General features: G+C 40.0%; 1 protein-coding gene across 1 annotated transcript in view; it reads left to right on the forward strand.

Moving 5' to 3' along the window:
- SACS (sacsin molecular chaperone) overlaps positions 1-15,577 on the forward strand; it is a 97,280-nt gene extending 81,703 nt beyond the window's left edge. Inside the window, exon 9 of the mRNA XM_075337387.1 lies at positions 1,140-15,577. Coding sequence (XP_075193502.1) covers positions 1,140-12,781 — 11,642 coding nt within the window. The 3' untranslated portion in view covers positions 12,782-15,577. The remainder of the gene's footprint in view (positions 1-1,139) is intronic.
- The last annotated feature ends 5,314 nt before the right edge of the window (positions 15,578-20,891 follow it).

The raw sequence follows: 20,891 nt of genomic DNA on the forward strand, positions 1-20,891 counted from the left end.
ACTTTAAATTTAAGTGTCTTGTCATATACCTTCCAGCGGCTTCATCATTTTTCGGCGTTGCTCCGCTCCTGCGGCGCCATCTTATGCCTGTAACATCTGACTGGCTGGAAGTCAGAAGTTATATCACAAGCTCTCTTAGCTGCATCCTGCTAGAATATTAGTCTTTCGCCTGGGCGGTTTACATCTGCTGCCTTTCTTTGCTTTAAGTAGAAACAAATTTTCACCAGTATCAACCTAGATTTCTAAAGTAGATTTTAAACTATAATTACAGTGGGTGGGAAAAGCAGTAAAGTTGGTACAGACCATTTGGTATTGTTTTTCTGCCATATTAAAAATAACCCCATTGTGGTTTCTATCTTTTGCTAGAAACCATTGATGGATGAAGGACTTATTGGGAATATATTATTTATATGGTGGAATTTATAAATAATGCATGTACTAACATGTGCATATCTTTGTTCTGTCAGCAAGAAAAATGCTAAATGTTTACTTAAAGGAGTTGCCCTCTTATTGCACAATATGGCATCCTTATGATTTGCCATAAATGTCGGCTAGACATACCCACCTCTGGAATCTGCATCAATCTTCAGATCGGGAACCTGGCACCTGCTCCATGGCATTGAAATGGGATTATGCATGCACTTTTCTTTTTTTTTTTTCATTTCTAGGAGTGTTGATACAGCATATTTCAGAGCTACCGAAAAAATGGCGAGAGATATTGATGTGTGACCACTTTTCCTTTCCCGGGACCTGCACCAGTCCCACATTAATGGCATTTTGTACTGATGTGTTGTAAAAGTCCAGAATCGGACAACTCCTTTAATTATTTTCTTACAATATTTTATTGCTCTTATGAAATTTATAATTAATGCATGTGTTATAAAATCTTGTGGCTATTGTACAATCGAAAAGTAAAGAGGTTGTCCATGATTGGAAAACAAGATCTGCTTTTTAGCCAGTATTGCAGCATTCACTTGACCATAGATGGCCTAAAGTGCTAGAAACAGCCTGTCGGCACATAGTTTTGTAGATCTTTTTGTGGGGAAAAAAGCAGACCACTTTTTTTTGATGTTGGACAACTTTTTTAAGAATTTATATTATGAGAGGTCTTATTTATTTTTCTCTTTCTCCCACTACAGGTAGACCTTGTACGCAGCTTCAACTCTTGAATCCTGAACGTTTTGTACGTCTTACTAAAGAAATCCTGAATACAACATGGCCAACAAGAGACTTGATAGTAAAATGGCTTCCAGGCCAAGACAAAAAACATCCTCCTATTCAATGGCTTAAAATGGTCTGGAAATTGTTGTACATACATTTTTCTGAAGATTTGTCAAGTCTTGATGAGATGCCACTCATTCCTACAAAACTACTGGAAAAGAAAAGAGAAGAAGATGGAAAAGAAGAAGATGGAAAAGAAGTAGAGGATGGAAAAGAAGAAGAAGATGAAGAAGAAGTAAAAAAAGAAAAAGTAGTAGAAGAAGAAACCAGTCTGGAACTCATTCGTCTAAGGATACCTTCTCTCGTTATTTATGATGATGAGTCTGACACTCAGCTACCAGAATATTTGCCCCAAATAATAAAAAATCTTGGGGGTATTGTTCTTACATGTTTAGATCCATCAATTCAGCATCCTTTTCTTAAAAAGTATATCTATCCCCCTACACCTAGTGCTCTCCTACAAATAATGGACAGGATGTCTCTTCAAAAGCTATCAAGCCAGATGGCGCAATTGACCCCAGTTCACAAAGACGCCTTGCGAAGGTTTCTTGCTAGTTTAACTGACATAAATGAAAAAGAAAAAAAAATCATACAAGAACTGATGGTTTTCAAAAGAATCGAACAGACTTCCGAACAAAAGAATTCCTATGTTTTCTTAAGAGGGTGCAAAGTACTTCATCACAATGCTAGGCTTCCTCCCAAAACTCGTCTTTCTTTTCCTATAATTGACAGCAGTGATGAAGAAACTATTCGACTTACAAAGATGCTAAGGGTAGAACAGTTGAAAAGCACAGATTGCTTGAAAATTATTTTGCAAGATATAGAAAAAGGGTTTTATTCAGTGGAAGAAAGGACAAATGTTATGCTCTGGGTTCTTGAAAATTTAACCTTCTTAAAGAACGAAAATAATTTGGTAATTTCCTGGTTGTCAAGTCTTAAATTCATACCCATTTCTAAAGAACGACTCGTTTCAGCCAGCGAACTTTTTGATCCAGAGGTAGATGTCCTGCAGAGCTTGTTTTGTGCCGAGGAACAGCTGTATTTCCCACCGGCTATATTTACATCTTCAGATGTATTACATTCTCTTAGACAGATCGGGCTTAAAAATGATTCTCATATTACAGAAAAAGACATTGTTCAAATCGCTAAGAAAATTGAGGCTTTACATGGTGGGTTAGGAAAAAATGGGGATGTGGTTCTAAAAAAAGCAAAAACTTTACTTGTTATTTTAAAAAGAAACTATAAGCTTGTACAGTCACCAGAGGGAAAAGCATTACTGAAAAAGATCAAATGGATACCTTCTATTAAAGAGCGCCCACCAAATTATCCCAATTCATTGGTTTGGATTGGAGATCAGTTCAAATTATATTCCCCTGGAGAAATGTGCAACGTGTCTTTCGCTATTCTGGTGGGCTCTTCCATTCCATTGGTAGAAAATATGCATGACAATATAGAAAAGGTCCTTGGCATTTCGAGGGAGCCTAGCATTGAGGCTGTCTTAAAACATCTAAAAGTTGTAGCTGACTGGTATAATTCCAAAACAATTACTGATGAAGATTATTATCAGTTTCAGCACATTCTGCTTGAGATATATGGTTTTATGCAGGAATGTCTTGATATAGGCAAAGAACTCTACAAAGAGCTGTCTTTTCCATGGGTCTGGACAGGCAAAACATTTTGCTCCCCAAAGCAAGCGATTATAACGTCATCCTATAGTCTTGACCTTCAACCCTTCTTGCACAACATACCAAACACTATGGTGAAATTTCACAAGTTGTTCAAGTTTTGTGGTTCAATTGAGCAGCTAACACCAGGACAAATCTTCGATGTTGTTAACATTATATATGAACGTAGCAAACAGTCTATGGATAAGGAGGATAACAAGCAAAACATTGACATAATGCTTAATATTGTAAGATGGATGTATAGTCATCAGATTTCAGTGAGTCTCGATACACCATTGCCTGTGCATTATAACAAAGACCCTGCCAAACTTGTAATGAGACCCATTCACGAATGCTGTTACTGTGATATCAAAGTTGATGACCTGAATGATCTCCTCGAAGACTCTGTAGAACCAATTATATTAGTACATGAGGATATACCAATGAAGACTGCAGAATGTCTGAATGTACCATGTTTAAGTACGCGACTTATTAACCCTGAAAATATGGGGTTTGAACAGTCGGGCCAAAGAGAGCCACTTACTGTGAGAATCAAAAACATTTTGGAAGAATATCCTTCTGTGTCTGATATCTTCAAAGAGCTCCTTCAAAATGCCGATGATGCTTCAGCGACAGAGTGCAATTTTATGATTGATATGAGACGAAACATGGATATAAGGGAAAATCTTCTGGACCCTGGAATGGCAGCATGTCATGGACCTGCTCTGTGGTCTTACAATAATTCTGAGTTCACTGATAAAGATTTTTTAAACATTACAAGACTTGGAGAATCTTTAAAAAGAAGTGAGGTGGACAAAGTTGGAAAATTTGGTCTTGGATTCAATTCCGTTTATCATATCACAGATATCCCCATCATTATGAGTAGAGAATTTATGATTATGTTTGATCCAAATATCAATCACATTAGCAAACATATCAGAGACAAATCTAACCCAGGAATCAAAATTAATTGGAGCAAACAGCAAAAAAGACTTCGCAAATTTCCAAATCAGTTCAAGCCATTTTTAGGTGTATTTAAATGTGACCTACCACTTGCGGTAGAAGCTCCCTACTGCTACAAAGGGACACTTTTCCGATTGTCCTTTAGAACACAACAGGAAGCAAAAATGAGTGAAATTAGCAGCACCTGCTATAATACTGCAGACATTTACACACTTGTTGATGAATTTAGCTTGTGTGGGTACAGACTTATACTTTTTACTCAGAATGTAAATTCTATGGTCTTAAAATACCTTAAACCAGAAGAATCAGAACCAACGTTCGCTCAAGACACAGTAACTATTAAAAAGTCTACATGCTCCTCAAAAGTTTTAGCTAAACCAACAAAGCTACTCACAGAGGCTGCCAAAGTGATGAGTAACTGTAGTTCTACCAAAAAATATCCAGCTGAAATGCCCAAATCATCATGTATCTTGAAGATTGTGGTTCAAGAATTTCACCATGTGTTCAGGCGAATAGTTGACCTTCATTCTCCATTATTCCGAGGTCCTGAAGATGAACCAGCTAACATTTTTGAGATGGCCAAGTCTGGACCAACAAAAAGAATGACGGAAGAATTGCCACAAAAAACTGTGGACTCAACAACATGGCTTATATGTTCTTGTATGGATATAAGTGAAGCTTTGAAATTTGCTTTGAGTGATAGTGGCAAAAGACTCGGGTTAGTGCCTTGTGGTGGCGTAGCTGTGATGCTTTCTGAAAGTCAAGATGGGAAATGGACAGTGAGACCATTTTCTGGTAATATTGGAGAAGTGTTTTGCTATCTACCTCTTCGTATAAAAACTGGACTTCCACTGCATATAAATGGTTGCTTTGCTGTGACTTCAAATCGGAAGGAAATTTGGAAAACAGACACAAAGGGAAGGTGGAATACTGTATTCATGAGACATGTCATAGTGCGTTCTTATCTAGAGACTCTTTGCGTCTTGAGGGACATGTTTACCAATGGAGAGCTGATGAACTACAACTACTATTCTATATGGCCAGACCCAGACTATGTTCATGATGACTTTTCTGTCATTTGCCAAGGACTGTATGAAGACATTGCCAAAGGAAAGGGCAAAGACCGCATGAAAGTGTTTTCTGATGGAATATCTTGGGTTTCTATGAAAAATGTAAGATTTCTGGATGACTCCTTACTTAAGAGACCTGACATTGGACCAGCTGCTTTTCAGATTTTCATGAAGTATTTGAAGAAGACTGGCTCAAAAAACCTTTGTGCTGTCGAACTGCCTTCGTGGGTCAAAATAGGATTTGAAGAAGCAGGATGTACTGATGTGCTAATTGAGAATACGTTTTCGGAACGTCAGTTTTTTTCTGAAGTATTTTTTCCTCACATAGCAGAAATCCAGCCTGAATTACGAGATCCCTTAATGCTTTTTGTTCTAAATGAAAGGATACAGGCATTTAGTGAAATTCTTCAAGTTACACCATGTATTCCATGCTCCAGTGAGGATCACTCACTAGTTGTCCCTTCAAGGCTAATCCATCCTGAAGGTAGAGTAGCAAAACTGTATGACAACAACGATGGAAGATTTCCCTATGGAACCAACCAGAATTACTTGAACCCCGTTGTGTTGGTGAAACTGGTACAACTTGGCATGATGAAAGATGACATTTTATGGGAGGATTTAATTGAACGCATTGATTCAATTGCACTGATTAATAAAGCTGATCATGCTGCAGCTTGCTTGAGAAGCAATATTATTTTAAGTTTGATTGATGAGAAACTCAAGTTCAGAGACCCCAAGTCTAAGGAATTTTGCAAGAAGTGCCAAACTTCTCCATTTCTGCCATTTCTTACCAAGCCTGTCGGATTCTCTCTTCATTGGAAAGGAAGTGACTTTAAAAATGAGGAAATGTTTGCAGCTACTGACCTATACACAGTGGAACACCAAGACACAGTTTGTCTCTTAAAACCAATTCTTAATGAAAATTCTCCTTCTTTTAAAGGATGTGGATCCATATCCTTGGCTGTCAAAGATTACTTAGGTTTACTAAGGAAACCTTCACCTGAATTGGTAATTGACCAGTTAAAGGAAATTGCAAAATATACTGATGAAAACACTTTGTACCAAGAAAATATTACGAATGCCTGCTACAAATTTCTCAATGAAGCAGTCCTTTTGAATGAAGCTACCAAGACAATGGTTTTAACAGAACTGAAGGCATTTCCTTTTATATACGTTGAGGGCATCTATGTTATTTCAGAAAAAGTTTCCTTCCATTTAAATTTTGAAGCAGCCCCATACCTCTATCAGATGCCTAACAAGTACAAAAATAATTTCCGTGAACTGTTTGAAAGTGTTGGTGTGAAAAATACCTTCACAGTAGACGATTTTGCATCAGTACTTGAACTTATCAAAAAGGCAAATACAAAGAAAAAGATATCAGAGAATGATTTCCAACTATGTAGACGCATTATTAGTGAGGGAATATGGGGGCTTATTCGAGAAAAAAGTCAAGAATTTTGTGAGACAAATTATGGTCAAATTCTTCTACCTGATGTTAACTTCTATCTACTTCCAGCTAAATCACTGTGTTACAATGACTGTCCATGGATTAAAGTAAAAGACACCACTGTGAAGTACTGCCACTCTGACATTCCACGGGAGGTAGCTGTAAAGCTTGGGTCAATACCCAAAAGACACAAAGCCCTAGAGAGGTATGCATCTAATGTTTGCTTTACCTCTCTCGGAACTGAATTTGGGCAGAAGGAAAGGCTCACTAGCAGAATCAAAAGTATCCTCAATGCTTATCCTTCAGAAAAAGAGATGTTAAAGGAACTTCTTCAAAATGCTGACGATGCAAAAGCCACAGAAATATGTTTTGTTTTTGATCCAAGGAACCATCCATCTGACAGAATATTTGATGAGAAGTGGTCACCTCTACAAGGTCCTGCACTGTGTGTATACAACAATCAACCCTTTACAGATGATGATGTAAGAGGCATCCAGAACTTGGGAAGAGGAACTAAGGAAGGCAACCCTTGTAAAACTGGCCAGTATGGAATAGGCTTTAACTCAGTTTACCATATTACTGACTGTCCTTCTTTCATCTCATCCAATGACATAATATGCATCTTTGACCCTCATGCGGAATATGCCCCAGGAGCAACATCACTTAGCCCTGGACGCATGTTCCGAGATTTGGATGCTGATTTTAGAACACAATTTTCAGATGTTCTTAATCTTTACTTAGGAAATCACTTTAACCTTTCCAGTGCAACGATGTTTCGTTTTCCACTTCGAAATTCTGAAATGGCAAAAAGCTCAGAGATCTCATCCGTTCCCTGCTCAGACAGGATGGTACAGAACCTTCTTGACAAGTTGCGTACAGATGGAGCAGAACTCCTTATGTTTTTGAATCATATGGAAAAGATTTCGATCTGTGAAATAGAAAAGACAACAGGTGCTCTAAAAGTATTATACTCTGTTCGAGGCAAAATCACAGATGGTGACCGGCTTAAACGCAAACAATTTCATTCTTCTGTAATTGACAGTGTTACCAAGAGAAAACAATTGAAAGATATACCAGTCCAACAGATTACTTACACAATGGACATTGAGGACACTGAAGGAAACCTGACAACATGGTTAATTTGTAATCGCTCCGGGTTCTCTAATATGGGTAAAGTCCTAAAAAGTGTGATATCTGCCCACAAAAATAAAGACATCACATTGTTTCCACGAGGTGGAGTTGCTGCTTGCATTACCCACAATTACAAGAAACCGTACAGAGCATTCTGCTTTTTGCCCCTCTCTCTTGAAACAGGACTTCCTTTTCATGTGAATGGACATTTTGCTTTAGATTCTGCGAGGCGTAACCTGTGGCGGGATGATGACGGGGTTGGAGTGAGAAGTGACTGGAACAGTAGCTTGATGACAGTCTTGGTGGCTCCAGCTTACGTGGAACTATTAGTCCAACTAAAGAAGCGAAACTTTCCTGGAACTGATCCCACAATCTCTGTATTACACAATACACCAATCCATACTGTGAAGGACATTTTGAAAAAGTTTTTGTCTTTTTTCCCAGTAAACAGACTTGATTTACAGCCAGACTGGTATTGTCTAGTGAAAGCTGTTTATGCTTGCATTTATGAAGATTCAAAGCGTCTTTTGCCGGTAGTACGAGCCCCAAATGTTGACGGCTCTGATATGCAGTCAGCTGTAATTATTACATGGGTAAACACGTCAGCTGTGAATTCTGGGAAGCCATATTTTGACAATTTACTACAGGATGAACTACATCACATGAAAAATATGGAATACAATATAACCACCCGCAAGACAGTAGCTGAAAATGTTTACAGACTCAAACATCTCCTCTTAGAAATCGGGTTTAACTTGGTTTACTACAGTGACGAGACAGCAAATCTTTTTCACTGTCTAGTTGATGCAGGAATCCCAGTTACTTACGCAACTCCTTCAGACGTTCGACATTTTCTGATGACCTTCTCTTCTCCTGACACAAACTGCCACATTGGAAAACTACCGTGCCGTCTCCAACAGACAAACCTGAAACTATTTCACAGTTTAAAACTTCTAGTGGATTATTGCTTAAAAGATGCTGAAGAAAACGAAATACAAATTGAAGGGTTGCCACTTTTAATTACTCTGGACAACGTGTTGCAAGTTTTTGATGCAAAGCAACCAAAATTTCTAACCACTTACCATGAACTAATTCCTTCTCGAAAAGATCTTTTTATGAACACACTGTACCTGAGGTATAGCAGTATTTTACTCTCAAGCAAAGTTGCAAAAGTTTTTGACATCAACAGTTTTGCTGACTTGCTCTCATCCGTTCTTCCTAGAGAGTACAAAACAAAAGTATTTGTTCCGTGGAAAGATAACTTTGCTTCCGAGTCATGGCTAAAAAGTGCTTGGCATTTCATCAGCGAGTCAGTTAATGTTAAAGATGACCAAAGTGATACCGCTACATTTGATACAGTTGTGGAGACCTTGAAAGATTGGGCCCTCTTACCAGGAATAAAGTTCACCGTGTCACCCGGCCAATTAATTATTCCAGATGGTGACGTATTACTGCCATTTAGCCTTATGCATATTGCAATCTTTCCCAATGCACAAAGTGATAAAGTCTTTCATACGTTGATGAAAACTGGTTGCATTCAACTGGCGCTGAACAAAATTTGCTCAAAAGACAACATATTACTCCCCTTGCTGGCTGGACATACAGCAAATATAGACAACCCAATGAGCATTCTACGGGCTATTCAGCACATGATTCTGACATCAACCTTCAGGACTGAAAAAATAGCTGAAAATGACTTTGATGCCCTTTTGATGTACTTCAATTGCAATTTAAGCCACCTCTCAGAAGATGCAACTGACATTCTGAAGTCACTTCCATGTTACAAGTCTGTCAGTGGTCGATATATCACCTTGTCTAAATATGGAACATGTTACGTCCTTACAAAGAGCATACCGGCTGCTGAAGTAGAAAAATGGTCTCACTCATCATCCTTTGCTTTTCTTGAAGAGAAGATTCACTTGAAAGAATTATATACGGCATTAGGATGCGTCCCTGTTGATGATATGGAGATTTATTCAAAACATCTGCTGCCAAAATTTGAAAACCTCTCCTATCAGGCTAAATTGGAGCACTTGATTTACCTAAAAAATTGCTTATGCAGCCTTGAAGAGACTTGTACATTAAAGGAGCAACTTTTTGCAAAACTTGAAGACCTGGCTTTCATTCATGATGCCAGTGGCCGCCTTAAACCTGCGAAAAACTTCTACGATCGCACCGTGAAAGTATTCGAAGTAATGCTTTCTGAAAAACTATTTATACCCCTTGAGTTCTTTAAAAAATTGGAGCAAATTACAAAGCCCAAAAACCAATCTGTTTTCTTTCTCTCTTGGATCAAATTTCTTCGGAATATAGGTCTAAAGCATGTTATTTCCCAACAACAGTTGTTGCAGTTTGCAAAAGAGATCAGTATGCGAGCTAATGCAGAAGGTTGGACCAAAGAAGTGCTTCAAAACACTGTTGATGTCATTCTTTTTCATGTTTTTCAAGAAAGAACTGATTTGTTTTCTGGAAACTTCTTAAAAGAATTGTCTATGGTACCCTTTTTGTGCCCTGAACGAGCACCTGCAGAACTTGTGCGCTTTCATCCCCAGTACCAAGAGGTAAATGGCACACTCCCGCTGATAAGGTTTAATGGAGCACAAGTTAATCCAAAGTTCAAGCAGACAGATGTAATGCAGCTGCTGTGGACATCTTGCCCAATTCTTCCCGAAAAAGCAACCCCATTGATCATCAAAGAACAAGAAGGAAGTACACTTGGTCCACAAGAGCAGCTTGAACAAATTTTAACAATGCTGAATGTAAATTTGGATCCTTCACTTGACAAAGTGATAAACAACTGTCGAAATATATGCAACATTACTACTGTAGATGATGAAATTGTGAAGACAAGAGTAAAGGTTCTGAGGAGTGTCTATGAATTCCTTAGCACAGAAAAAAAAGAATTCAAGTTCCAAGTCCGAGGAGTTGGTTTTGTGATGGTGGAAGATGGATGGAAACTTTTAAAGCCAGAAGAAGTTGTAATTAATTTGGAATTTGAGGCCGATTTTAAACCATATCTCTATAAACTGCCTCTGGAGTTAGGCACTTTTCATCAGCTATTTAAAAACTTAGGTACTGAAGATATTGTTTCAACAAAGCAGTATGTTGAAGTTTTAAGTCGCATTTTTAAGAATTCTGAAGGAAAACAGCTAGATCCTAATGAAATGCGCACTGTAAAAAGAGTGATTTCCGGCCTTCTCAAAAGTCTCCAGAATGATCCCGCTAAAGTAAGGAATGACTTAGAAAATATACGTGACCTTGCACTTTACCTCCCAAGTCAAGACGGAAGATTGGTCAAGTCTAGCATTTTGGTGTTTGATGATGCACCCCATTATAAAAGCAGAATTCAAGGAAACATTGGTGTTCAGATGCTTGTTGATCTTAGCCAGTGCTATATGGGAAAGGATCATGGCTTTCACACAAGAATAATAATGCTTCTTCCTCAAAAGCTAAGACCAAGACTTCTTAGTAGCATACTTGAGGAACAGTTGGATGAGGAAACTCCCAAATCATGCCAGTTTGGCACGCTATGTTCTTTGCAGGGCAGACTTCAGTTATTACTGTCTTCTGAGCAGTTTATCACTGGACTTATTAGAATCATGAAACATGAAAATGACAATGCATTTTTAGCAAACGAGGAGAAAGCCATAAAACTGTGCAAAGCCTTACGAGAAGGCTTAAAAGTGTCCTGCTTTGAAAAGTTGCAAACAACTTTACGAGTCAAAGGATTTAACCCAATCCCTCATAGCAGGAGTGAAACGCTTGCATTTTTGAAACGATATGGACATGCTGTTATATTGCTTTACATACAGCACTCTGACAGCAAGGATATCAATTTCCTATTAGCTTTAGCAATGACCTTGAAGTCTGCAACGGACAATCTCATATCAGATACGTCATATTTAATTGCTATGCTGGGATGCAATGACATCTACAGGATCAACGAAAAGCTTGACAGTCTAGGTGTTAAATATGACTCATCAACTGAGCAATCAAAACTTGAACTTCCTATGCCTGGTACCCCAATACCAGCAGAAATTCACTATACACTGCTCATGGATCCCACCAATGTTTTTTATCCAGGTGAATACGTTGGCTATTTGGTAGATGCTGAGGGTGGAGACTCATTTGGCTCATATCAACCAACATATACCTATGCAATCATTGTGCAGGAAGTAGACAAACAAGATGACAATTCAGGTTCTTTGGGGAAGTTTTATCAGATAGACATTGGGTATAGTGAATATAAAATAGTTAGCTCACTTGATCTTTACAAGTTCTCTAGGCCAGAAGAGAGTGTGCAAAACAAAGACAGTGCTCCATCGACACCAACAAGTCCAACAGAATTTCCTCCTCCTGGACCAAGGACAGCATCTTCATTCCCAAGCAAGGAAAGTAACAAAACGAGTTCCTCCAAACATCAGTCACCTAAAAAGATCAAATTAAATTCTTTACCTGAGATACTAAAAGAAGTTACTACTGTGATAGAGCAGGCCTGGAAGCTCTCCGAATCAGAAAGGAAGAAGATAATAAGAAGATTATATCTAAAGTGGCACCCAGATAAAAATGCTGAAAATCTCGATATAGCAACTGAGGTGTTTAAACATCTGCAAAATGAAATCAACCGACTAGAAAAGCAAGCATTCGTAGATGTCACTGTTGAAAGGACTACAAGAAGAACCTTTACCACTCCATCTGCTAGGTTTCAGTCTGAAAAGTCTTCCTTTCAAAGATTTTATTCTTCCTGGAACCAAGAGGCAACAAATCATAAATCAGAGAGACAACAATACAAAGAAAGATATACTGCTCCTACAGGATCATATGACTCAAAACGCTTCTTTGTACCACCAACATTCAAGTCCGTTGGTAACCCCGTTGAAGCTCGTAGGTGGCTTAGGCAAGCTAGGGCTAACTTTTCTGCTGCAAGAAATGACCTGCACAAGAATGCAAATGAGTGGGTTTGTTTCAAATGTTATCTCTCTACTAAATTAGCATTGATTGCAGCAGACTATGCTGTCAGAGGAAAATCCGACAAAGATGTAAAACCAACAGCCCTTGCACAAAAAATTGAAGAATATGGTCAACAGCTAGAAGGCCTCACTAAGGATGTCCAGACCTTGGAGGCTTATGGGGTAGATAGCCTAAAGACCCGTTATCCTGATATGCTTCCTTTTCCACAAATTCCAAATGACCGGTTCACTTCAGATGTTGCCATGAGGGTAATGGAATGCACTGCTTGTATAATCATAAAACTTGAAAATTTTATACAAAATAAGATTATTTAAACTTAGGAACATATTCTTTCACATATGGAAATAGGATGGATGTAATTTTAAAGCTGCACACTCCAGGAGCTCCGTTCACTTATCACTATGGCAGGAAGGAAATTCACTCTGAAGGTTTTTTATGCTAGTTATGGAAACGTTTGAAAAAAATAGTAGAAAGTTTTATTACAACTAAAATACATATTGTGCAGGGTTCTTGCTGCTAATTAAACCAGAATTATACTATAGCATATGGAACCCCTGTAGACTTTGAAATGGCACTGTCGTCAATGAAATCTCAAATTTGTGTAGTTTTACTGGATGTATGGATTTTTTCATGTGGATTTGCTATTTGTGCACATTACTAATCTATGTTGCAGCTAGGTCTAGTTTTTTATGTATATGTATCTAAAGCTGGCCATACACATAAGATAACAGCTGATTCCTTTAATTTTTCATATTGGTGGATTCAGCTAACTTAGCCAAATGATGTCCCCCTTGTATATGGGGCCTTCCAACTCTACAGGATGTGGTTTAGATTTCAACACGTCTGATCTTTTGGTCTCTTAAGTAGAGATGAGCGAATTTGAGGTTCGGTTTTCGAACCGAACACCAAATTTAAAAATCAAGGTCCAAGTTCTGGGTTTGGATGCTTTACGTGCAAACAAAACTCGCGCAAGCAAAGCTGTGCTCAGGTATGCTTGGTGCTCAGCCCAGTGCGAGCCTCTTGCAGTGTTTGAACGGCGCACATTGGAGGTAACAACAAAGTGATCACATGTAGTGTGCAATAAAAAAAAATAATTGAAAAAGCCCGTTCTCCTGTCCCCTGGAAGTGATCTGCTTACAGCTGACTGTATGTCGGTGGAGACTCAAACTGCCAATCAGTGACTTGATCCAGGGTTTGGATCAAGCTCAAGCCTGTGGAGCTAGGCTCGTTTGCTGCCAGCGAACTCAGCCTTCACGGAACCGCTCATCTTTACTCTTAAGTCATTGTAAGCCCTACTCCCCTCTGAAGTACTAGACTAACAATGGATAAACGATATTGTTGGGTTCGGCAACAGTATAATGTGTATTTGGGTGCCGGCCTACTGATGGTCAGGAGAGATGTTGATCGTGCATGTGCGATTTTGGACTGCCGATTGCACTTCTCCCCAAGATAAGCTTCCATCTGACTTGTCAATCAGTGGCTTTCTCACAGAGGACACAGGGGCACTCGGACGAGTGAGTGCTCTTGTGTATTGGAGTGTTGGCCAAGATGGCTGTTGGTTGCACATTTGACCAAAGTATCATTCAGTTGGCAACCATCTCAAGGCCCTGGCACACACAGAGATAAATCTGTGGCAGATCTGTGATTGCAGTGAAATTGTGGACAATCAGTGCCAGGTTTGTGGCTGTGAAAAGTGGAATAATATGTCCATGATTTCACTGCAACCACAGATCTGCCAAAGACTTTTCTCTGTGTGTGACGGGGCCTTAATGTGTATTGCCCGCTGTAGTTTAAGTGTCTTCCTTGACTTGCTTTCCCATATCATACGTCTTTGTTTACATACGATCAGAATCAAGATTGGCGGGTGACCTACCTGTAATGTGCTGCTTTACAAATACTTCAATGACTATACTTAAACAGGCTGCACACAGAATTGTAGAATATGAAGAAATAAAAGGGGTTCCTTGGTGAGAAGATCTATTTTCAAGTTTCCTACTAGGGAATTTTGGCTAAATATAGGGATGTTCTGTTTAGGACTGGCGGACCTCACTGCCAATTGTTTTGACTGGGACTGTGTAATTCTTCATTTTCCCCCTGCGGTAACAATGAAGACATAGTGAGCACTTGCTGCCAGATTCAACAATGGGGCATTTTGTGAATTTTTTTTTTCATCTATGGACCTTTTAACAAATAGGGATTTCCAAAGCGAACAGCCACAATATCAAATTGGTGCTCTGCCTCACGTTCTTTGCACCTTAATTTTAAAAGGGTCTAAATTGGGTCTTCGTTGTACATTTTAATGGAAGAGCCTTATAATGTAAATACCTAGGAAATAGAAAATTAGTAGTGACATTGTTGATTTTATTTTATTTTTTTTTTACAGTGAAGACTTTATTTGCTGAATGTTAAGATGCGCCATCTCCGAGCTTTAAAGCAAAATGTTTAATGTGAATAGGACAGAAATTGTGTATATACTGTAGAAATGAATGTCTATTGTGCATATCGAAAATGAGCACTTTATGTAACCAAAGCTGAGCAGCACATTGGACAATCCCTTCACATAAGTCTCATTGCTCAGTTTCTGTGCCTCCAGTATTGCCATGAAGCCCATACCCATCTATGTTCTTCCCTGCTGCCTTTGTGTTCGCTTTTCTTAAGCCTACTGTACAACTATAATCAGCTGGATCTGGTTGTGACATTATTGCAGTTAAGAACAAAGTACAGTTTTCGTACTCTTATCAATGTCCTGGCACTATATTTGTCCTTTTATACTGTGCAAAGTTGGTTTTCATTGCATTTTTAACTTCATGTGGTATTTAACTGAAAAACATGTTACTAGTGATCGGAAATGTGCACTGAAATTAGCTTTTTTCTTGTCCTGTGTCCAACAGATGCTGGAGCCTTAATAATTATTTTGTCTACATGTTTTGTTTTTGGAACAATTGTATAAAGCCTGTAGATGTGTATAACTTATACTTATCCCATTGCATTGGGTATTGCATCAAAGATCAGAATATTAATTCCTACAAGTTTTCTTTTTTATACAAGCCTTAAATTGCTTAGGTTCATCCATATTGGTCATTTCTAATAAAAACGATGGTCAAACTTAACAGACTTCCACTTTTCACTTGACAGCGTAAGCAAATGAAAATCTTATTGGGGATCAGTGGTGCATTCATTTCTTTCTCAAGATCAGTTGGGGCCTTTGATTTGAGACTCTGTATCTAAAAGATGGCACTCAAACTATGAAATAATATACCGTATTTTTCGGATTCTAAGACTCACTTTTACTCCCAAAAATATAATCCGAATGTAGCTTACCGGGAGAGGTGGAGAGGGGTCACAGGAGATGTTGCGCGCTGTGGGCTTACTGCTGGGGGTGAGTGCTGCAGGCTGTGTTGTGGGCTGTGCTGCGGGTTGTGAGGCAGGGGCTGCCATTCTGAAAATGTTGGCGGTGCAGGCTTCAAATAATGGCGCCCAGAAGAAGAGCTCATCTGCGCACACGCCACCTTGATCTCCCTGCAGCCGACTTAAGGAAAATGGCGCCCGGAGGTGGCGTGTGCGCTGAAGATTTCACAGCTTGTCATTGAATCGAGAGGTCATTCTGCACATGCTCCAACTCCGGGCACCATTTCTTTGAAGTTCGCACCGCCGACATTTTCTGGATGCTCCTCTTGCCTCACAATGCCATCAGCAAGCAATCTTGGACACCCGCTGCACCTCCCACAGCAGAGCCCTATTTTAGCACCACCTCTGCCTCCTTTGACCCCACTCCACCATCACTGCCGCCCCCCTCTAGTAAGACACTACTGGATTATAAGACGGACCCCATATTTTTTTCCTTTTTTTCCTCTAAATTTGGAGTGCGTCTTATATCTGGTGCGTCTTATAAAACGAAAAGTATGGTGCAGCACAAAATGTTGAATCTTAAATCACCATGGTGTTAAAAGATTCACTTAATTTGTGGAAATTGTGCATCTATTCATAATAATTATTTTCCTAAAATCATATTTAAAATGCTATTTCTGTGCCATTTTGAATACATTAAAACTTGACAGACTGAATAACATAAAAACAGTTCACTCTCTAATTTATTTTTTTTTGTCTGTAGGCAGGGAATAGAACTTTGCTCAGTAATTATTACAAAGCCTTGTTGGGAATGTTAAAAAAAAGCTCATGGAAAGTTATACATTTTGGTAGCTGGATACCCAAGTTGCACCATAGAAATGATAACTGACAACCAGCAACGGTCTGAAGTAAGGCACCAAGGTGAAAAGTGATGGGACAGTGTGCATATGCAGTCTTCCGTACTTAACCGCCAAGGTTGGCAACCTGATTAACAAAATAAAAGAGATATGGTCTTTCCTTGATGACCCAAGAACTCCAAAGCCTGTAGAAATTGCAAAAAATGAAGTATCTAGACATACTATGTATTAATATCATTGCTTGCTGTAGTGATATCAAAAAGGATATATACAAGTACATATCAATAAATTAGAATATCATCAAAAAGTTAATTTATTTCAGTAATTCAATACAAAAAGGGAAACACATATATTATATAGAGTCATTACACACAGAGGGATCTATTTCCAGTGTTTATTTCTGTTAATGAGGATGATTATGGCTTACAGCCAATGAAAACCCAAAAGTCATTATCTCAGAAAATTAGAATATTATATAAGATCAACTGAAAAAATGATTTTAACCTCAGAAATGTTGCCACCTACTGAAAAGTCTGTACAGTAAATGCCTCAATACTTGGTCGGGGCTCCTTTTGCATGAATTACTGCATCAATGCGGTGTGGCATGGAGGCGATCAGCCTGTGGCACTGCTGAGGTGTTATGGAAGCCCAAGTTGCTTTGATAGCAGCCTTCAGCTCGTCTGCATTGTTGGGTCTGGTGTCTCATCTTCCTCTTGACAAAGTCCATAGATTCTCTATGGGGTTTAGGTCAGGCGAGTTTGCTGCACAGTCAAGCACAGTGATACTGTAGTTATTACATCAGGTATTGGTGCTTTTGGCAGTGTGGACAGGTGCCAAGTCCTGCTGGAAAATTAAATTTCCATCTCCAAAAAGCTTGTCAACAGAAGGAAGCATGAAGTGCTCTTAAAATTTCCTGGTAGACGGCTGCGCTGACTTTGGTTTTGATAATAACACAGTGGAGCTACACCAGCAGAAGACATGGCTCTCCAAACCATCACTGATTGTGGAAACTTCACACTAGACCTCAAGCAGCTTGGATTGTGGCCTCTCCGCTCTTCCTCCAGACTCTGGGACCTTGATTTCCAAATGAAATGCAAAATTTACTTTCATATGAAAACCACACCTTGCACCACTGAGCAACAGTCCAGTTCTTTTTCTCCTTGGCTCAGGTAAGACGCTTCTGGCGTTGTCTATTGGTCATGAGTGGCTTGACACAAGGAATGTGACAGTTGTGTGTGGTGGCTCTTGAAGCACTGACTCCAGCAGCAGTCCACTCCTTGTGAATCTCCCCCAATTTTTTATATGGCCTTCTCTTACCAATCCTATCAAGGCTGCGGTTATCCCGGTTGCTTATGCACCTTTTTCTACCACACTTTTTCCTTCCACTCAACTTTCCATTAATATGCTTGGATACAGCACTCTGTGAACAGCCAGCTTCTTTAGCAATGACCTTTAGTGGCATACCCTCCTTGTGGAGTGTGTCAATGACTGCCTTCTGGACATCTGTCAAGCCAGCAGTCTTCCCCATAATTGTGTAGCCTACTGAACCAGACTAAGGGACCATTTTAGACGCTTAGGAAGCCTTTGCAGGTGTTTGTGGTAATTATTCTAATTTTCTGAGATAATTACTTTTGGGTTCTCATTGGCTGTAAAGCATAATCATCAACATTAACAGAAATAAACACTTGAAATACACTTCTTTGTGTGTAATGACTATATAATACAGTGGGTATGGAAAGTATTCAGACCCCTTAAAATTTTTCACTCTTTGTTTCATTGCAGCCATTTGGTAAATTCAAAAAAGTTCATTTTTCCTCAATGTACACGCTGCACCCCATCTTGTCAGACCCCCCCCCCAGAAATGTAGACATTTTTACAAATTTATTAAACAAGAAAAACTGAAATATCACATGGTCATAAGTATTCAGACTCTTTGCTCAGACACTCATAGTTAAGTCACATGCTGTCCATTTCCTTGTGATCCTCCTTGAGATGGTTGTACTCCTTCATTAGAGTTCAGCTGTGTTTAATTAAACAGATAGGACTTGATTTGGAAAGGCACACACCTGTCTATATCAGACCTCACAGCTCACAGTGCATGTCAGACCAAATGAGAATCATAAGGTCAAAGGAACTGCTCAAGGAGCTCAGAGACAGAACTGTGGCAAGGCATAGATCTGGCCAAGGTTACAAAAGAATTTCTGCAGTACCCAAGGTTCCTAAAAGCACAGTGGCCTCCATAATGCTTAAATGGAATATGGTTTGGACCACCAGAATTCTTCCTAGACCTGGCCATCCAGCCAAACTGAGCAATCGTGGGAGAAGAGCCTTGGTGAGAGAAGTAAAGAAGAACCCCAGGATCACTGTGGCTGAGCTCCAGAGATGCAGTAGGGAGACGGGAGAAAGCTCCACAAAGTCAACTATCACTGCAGGCCTTCACCAGTCGGGCCTTTATGGCAGAATGGCCCGACAGAAGCCTCTCCTTAGTGCAAGACATATGAAAGCCCGCATAGAGTTTGCAAAAAAACACATGAAGGACTCCCAGCCTATGAGAAATACAATTTTCTGGTCTGATGAGACAAAGATAGAACTTTTTGGTGATAATTCTAAGCGGTATGTGTGGAAAAAAACAGGCAGTGCTCATCTCCTGCCCAATGCAATCCCAACAGTAAAACATGGTGGTGGCAGCATCATGCTATGGGGGTGTTTTTCAGCTGCATGGACAGGATGACTGGTTGCAATTGAAGGAAAGATAAATGCGGCCAAGTACAGAGATATCCTGGGAGAAAACCTCTTCCAGAATGCTCTGGACCTCAGACTTGGCTGAAGGTTCACCTTTAGAGATGAGCGGTGTTCAAATCGAACTGTTCGCCAATCTCAAATTTGACCTGTTTTAGGCGATGTTCGAGTCGTTCGACGAACACGAACAATTAGCTTCAAGTTCGACAGTTCAAGGTTATGTTAGATAACGGTTCGTTCACCAAAAGCGTAACTGGCTTTTCACAGTAATACTGGCATTCAATGTTAATACAGTGGAACCTTGGTTAACGAGAACAATCCGTTCTAGGAGTGTGCTTGTTAACCAAGTTACTCGTTTAGCAAAGCAAGATTTCCCATAGGAAATCATTGCAATGCAGACAATTCCTTCCACAACTTGTTAAATGTCCTATCCTGGTCCCCTATTGTGCCATTCCACACATGCACAAACACACACAAAGACACACAAACACACACAAACATATACGCACACACACATATTATGCTCACCTTACCTTCCATTCCATTGCCGGCCTCCTGGGACTTGCAGTTCGCCGGTACAAGATGTGTATCGGGTAACCATCACGACCGATGCCGGAACTGCCGCTGCCAGAGTGCTGACGTCAAAGGCAAATTGCCTCTGATTGGCCAGCGCGCTGCCTTTGAGTAGCGTCTGACAGAGGAAGTTCCTCCCTCGTCGCGATGGTTACCCGATGCACTTAGTTCGCCGCTCCAGGATGGGAATCGGGTAACCATAAACTGCCCACAACCAGTTGCTCCCCACAAGATTTCAGACAAAGGAGTGAAGAGAATTATCAGAAGAGTTGTCCAAGAGCAAAGGACCACCTATTGAGAGCTACACAAAGACCTGGAATCAACCTGTACAATTGTTTCAAAGAAAACAACACTTTACAAGTAATTCACTCAGCCTCCATGGCCCGTATGCATGCTCACCATGCAAGACTCCATTGCTGAACAAAATGCATGTTCAAGTGCGTTCTGTAGGATTCACCTGACATGAATCTTACAGAAAATGAATGGAAGGCACTTAAGCTCATAGTTCATAGAAGGAGGACCTTTAGGATTTAACACTAGAAGTCCCAGAGAGGGGTCATTTAACATTTCTATCTTTGGAACCCAAAGACGGGTCGAATGACCTGAAGTATTTTAGCTAACATCTATAACAGACCTGGGCAAGGGGCGGCCCGCGGGCCACATCCGGCCCGCCTACTCTCTGTGACCGGCCCGCCTGGTTCAGGAGGTCCTTGCTGGCCGGTCAGTGATGAGAGCAATCTGACCTGTTGACGGAGCTCCAGGCTCCGGGAGGCCCGTGTTCAGATTGCCCTCATCACACGCTGCGTGCCGGCGTGCAGGGAACAGAGAACAGATCCTGCAGCGCCGCACAGTGCAGGCAGCGGAACGCAGGAATCTGTCCTCTGTTCCCTGCCCGGCAGATGCTCTG

The sequence above is a fragment of the Anomaloglossus baeobatrachus genome, chromosome 2 (assembly GCF_048569485.1).
Source record: "Anomaloglossus baeobatrachus isolate aAnoBae1 chromosome 2, aAnoBae1.hap1, whole genome shotgun sequence".
NCBI classification, from domain to species: Eukaryota; Metazoa; Chordata; class Amphibia; order Anura; family Aromobatidae; genus Anomaloglossus; species Anomaloglossus baeobatrachus.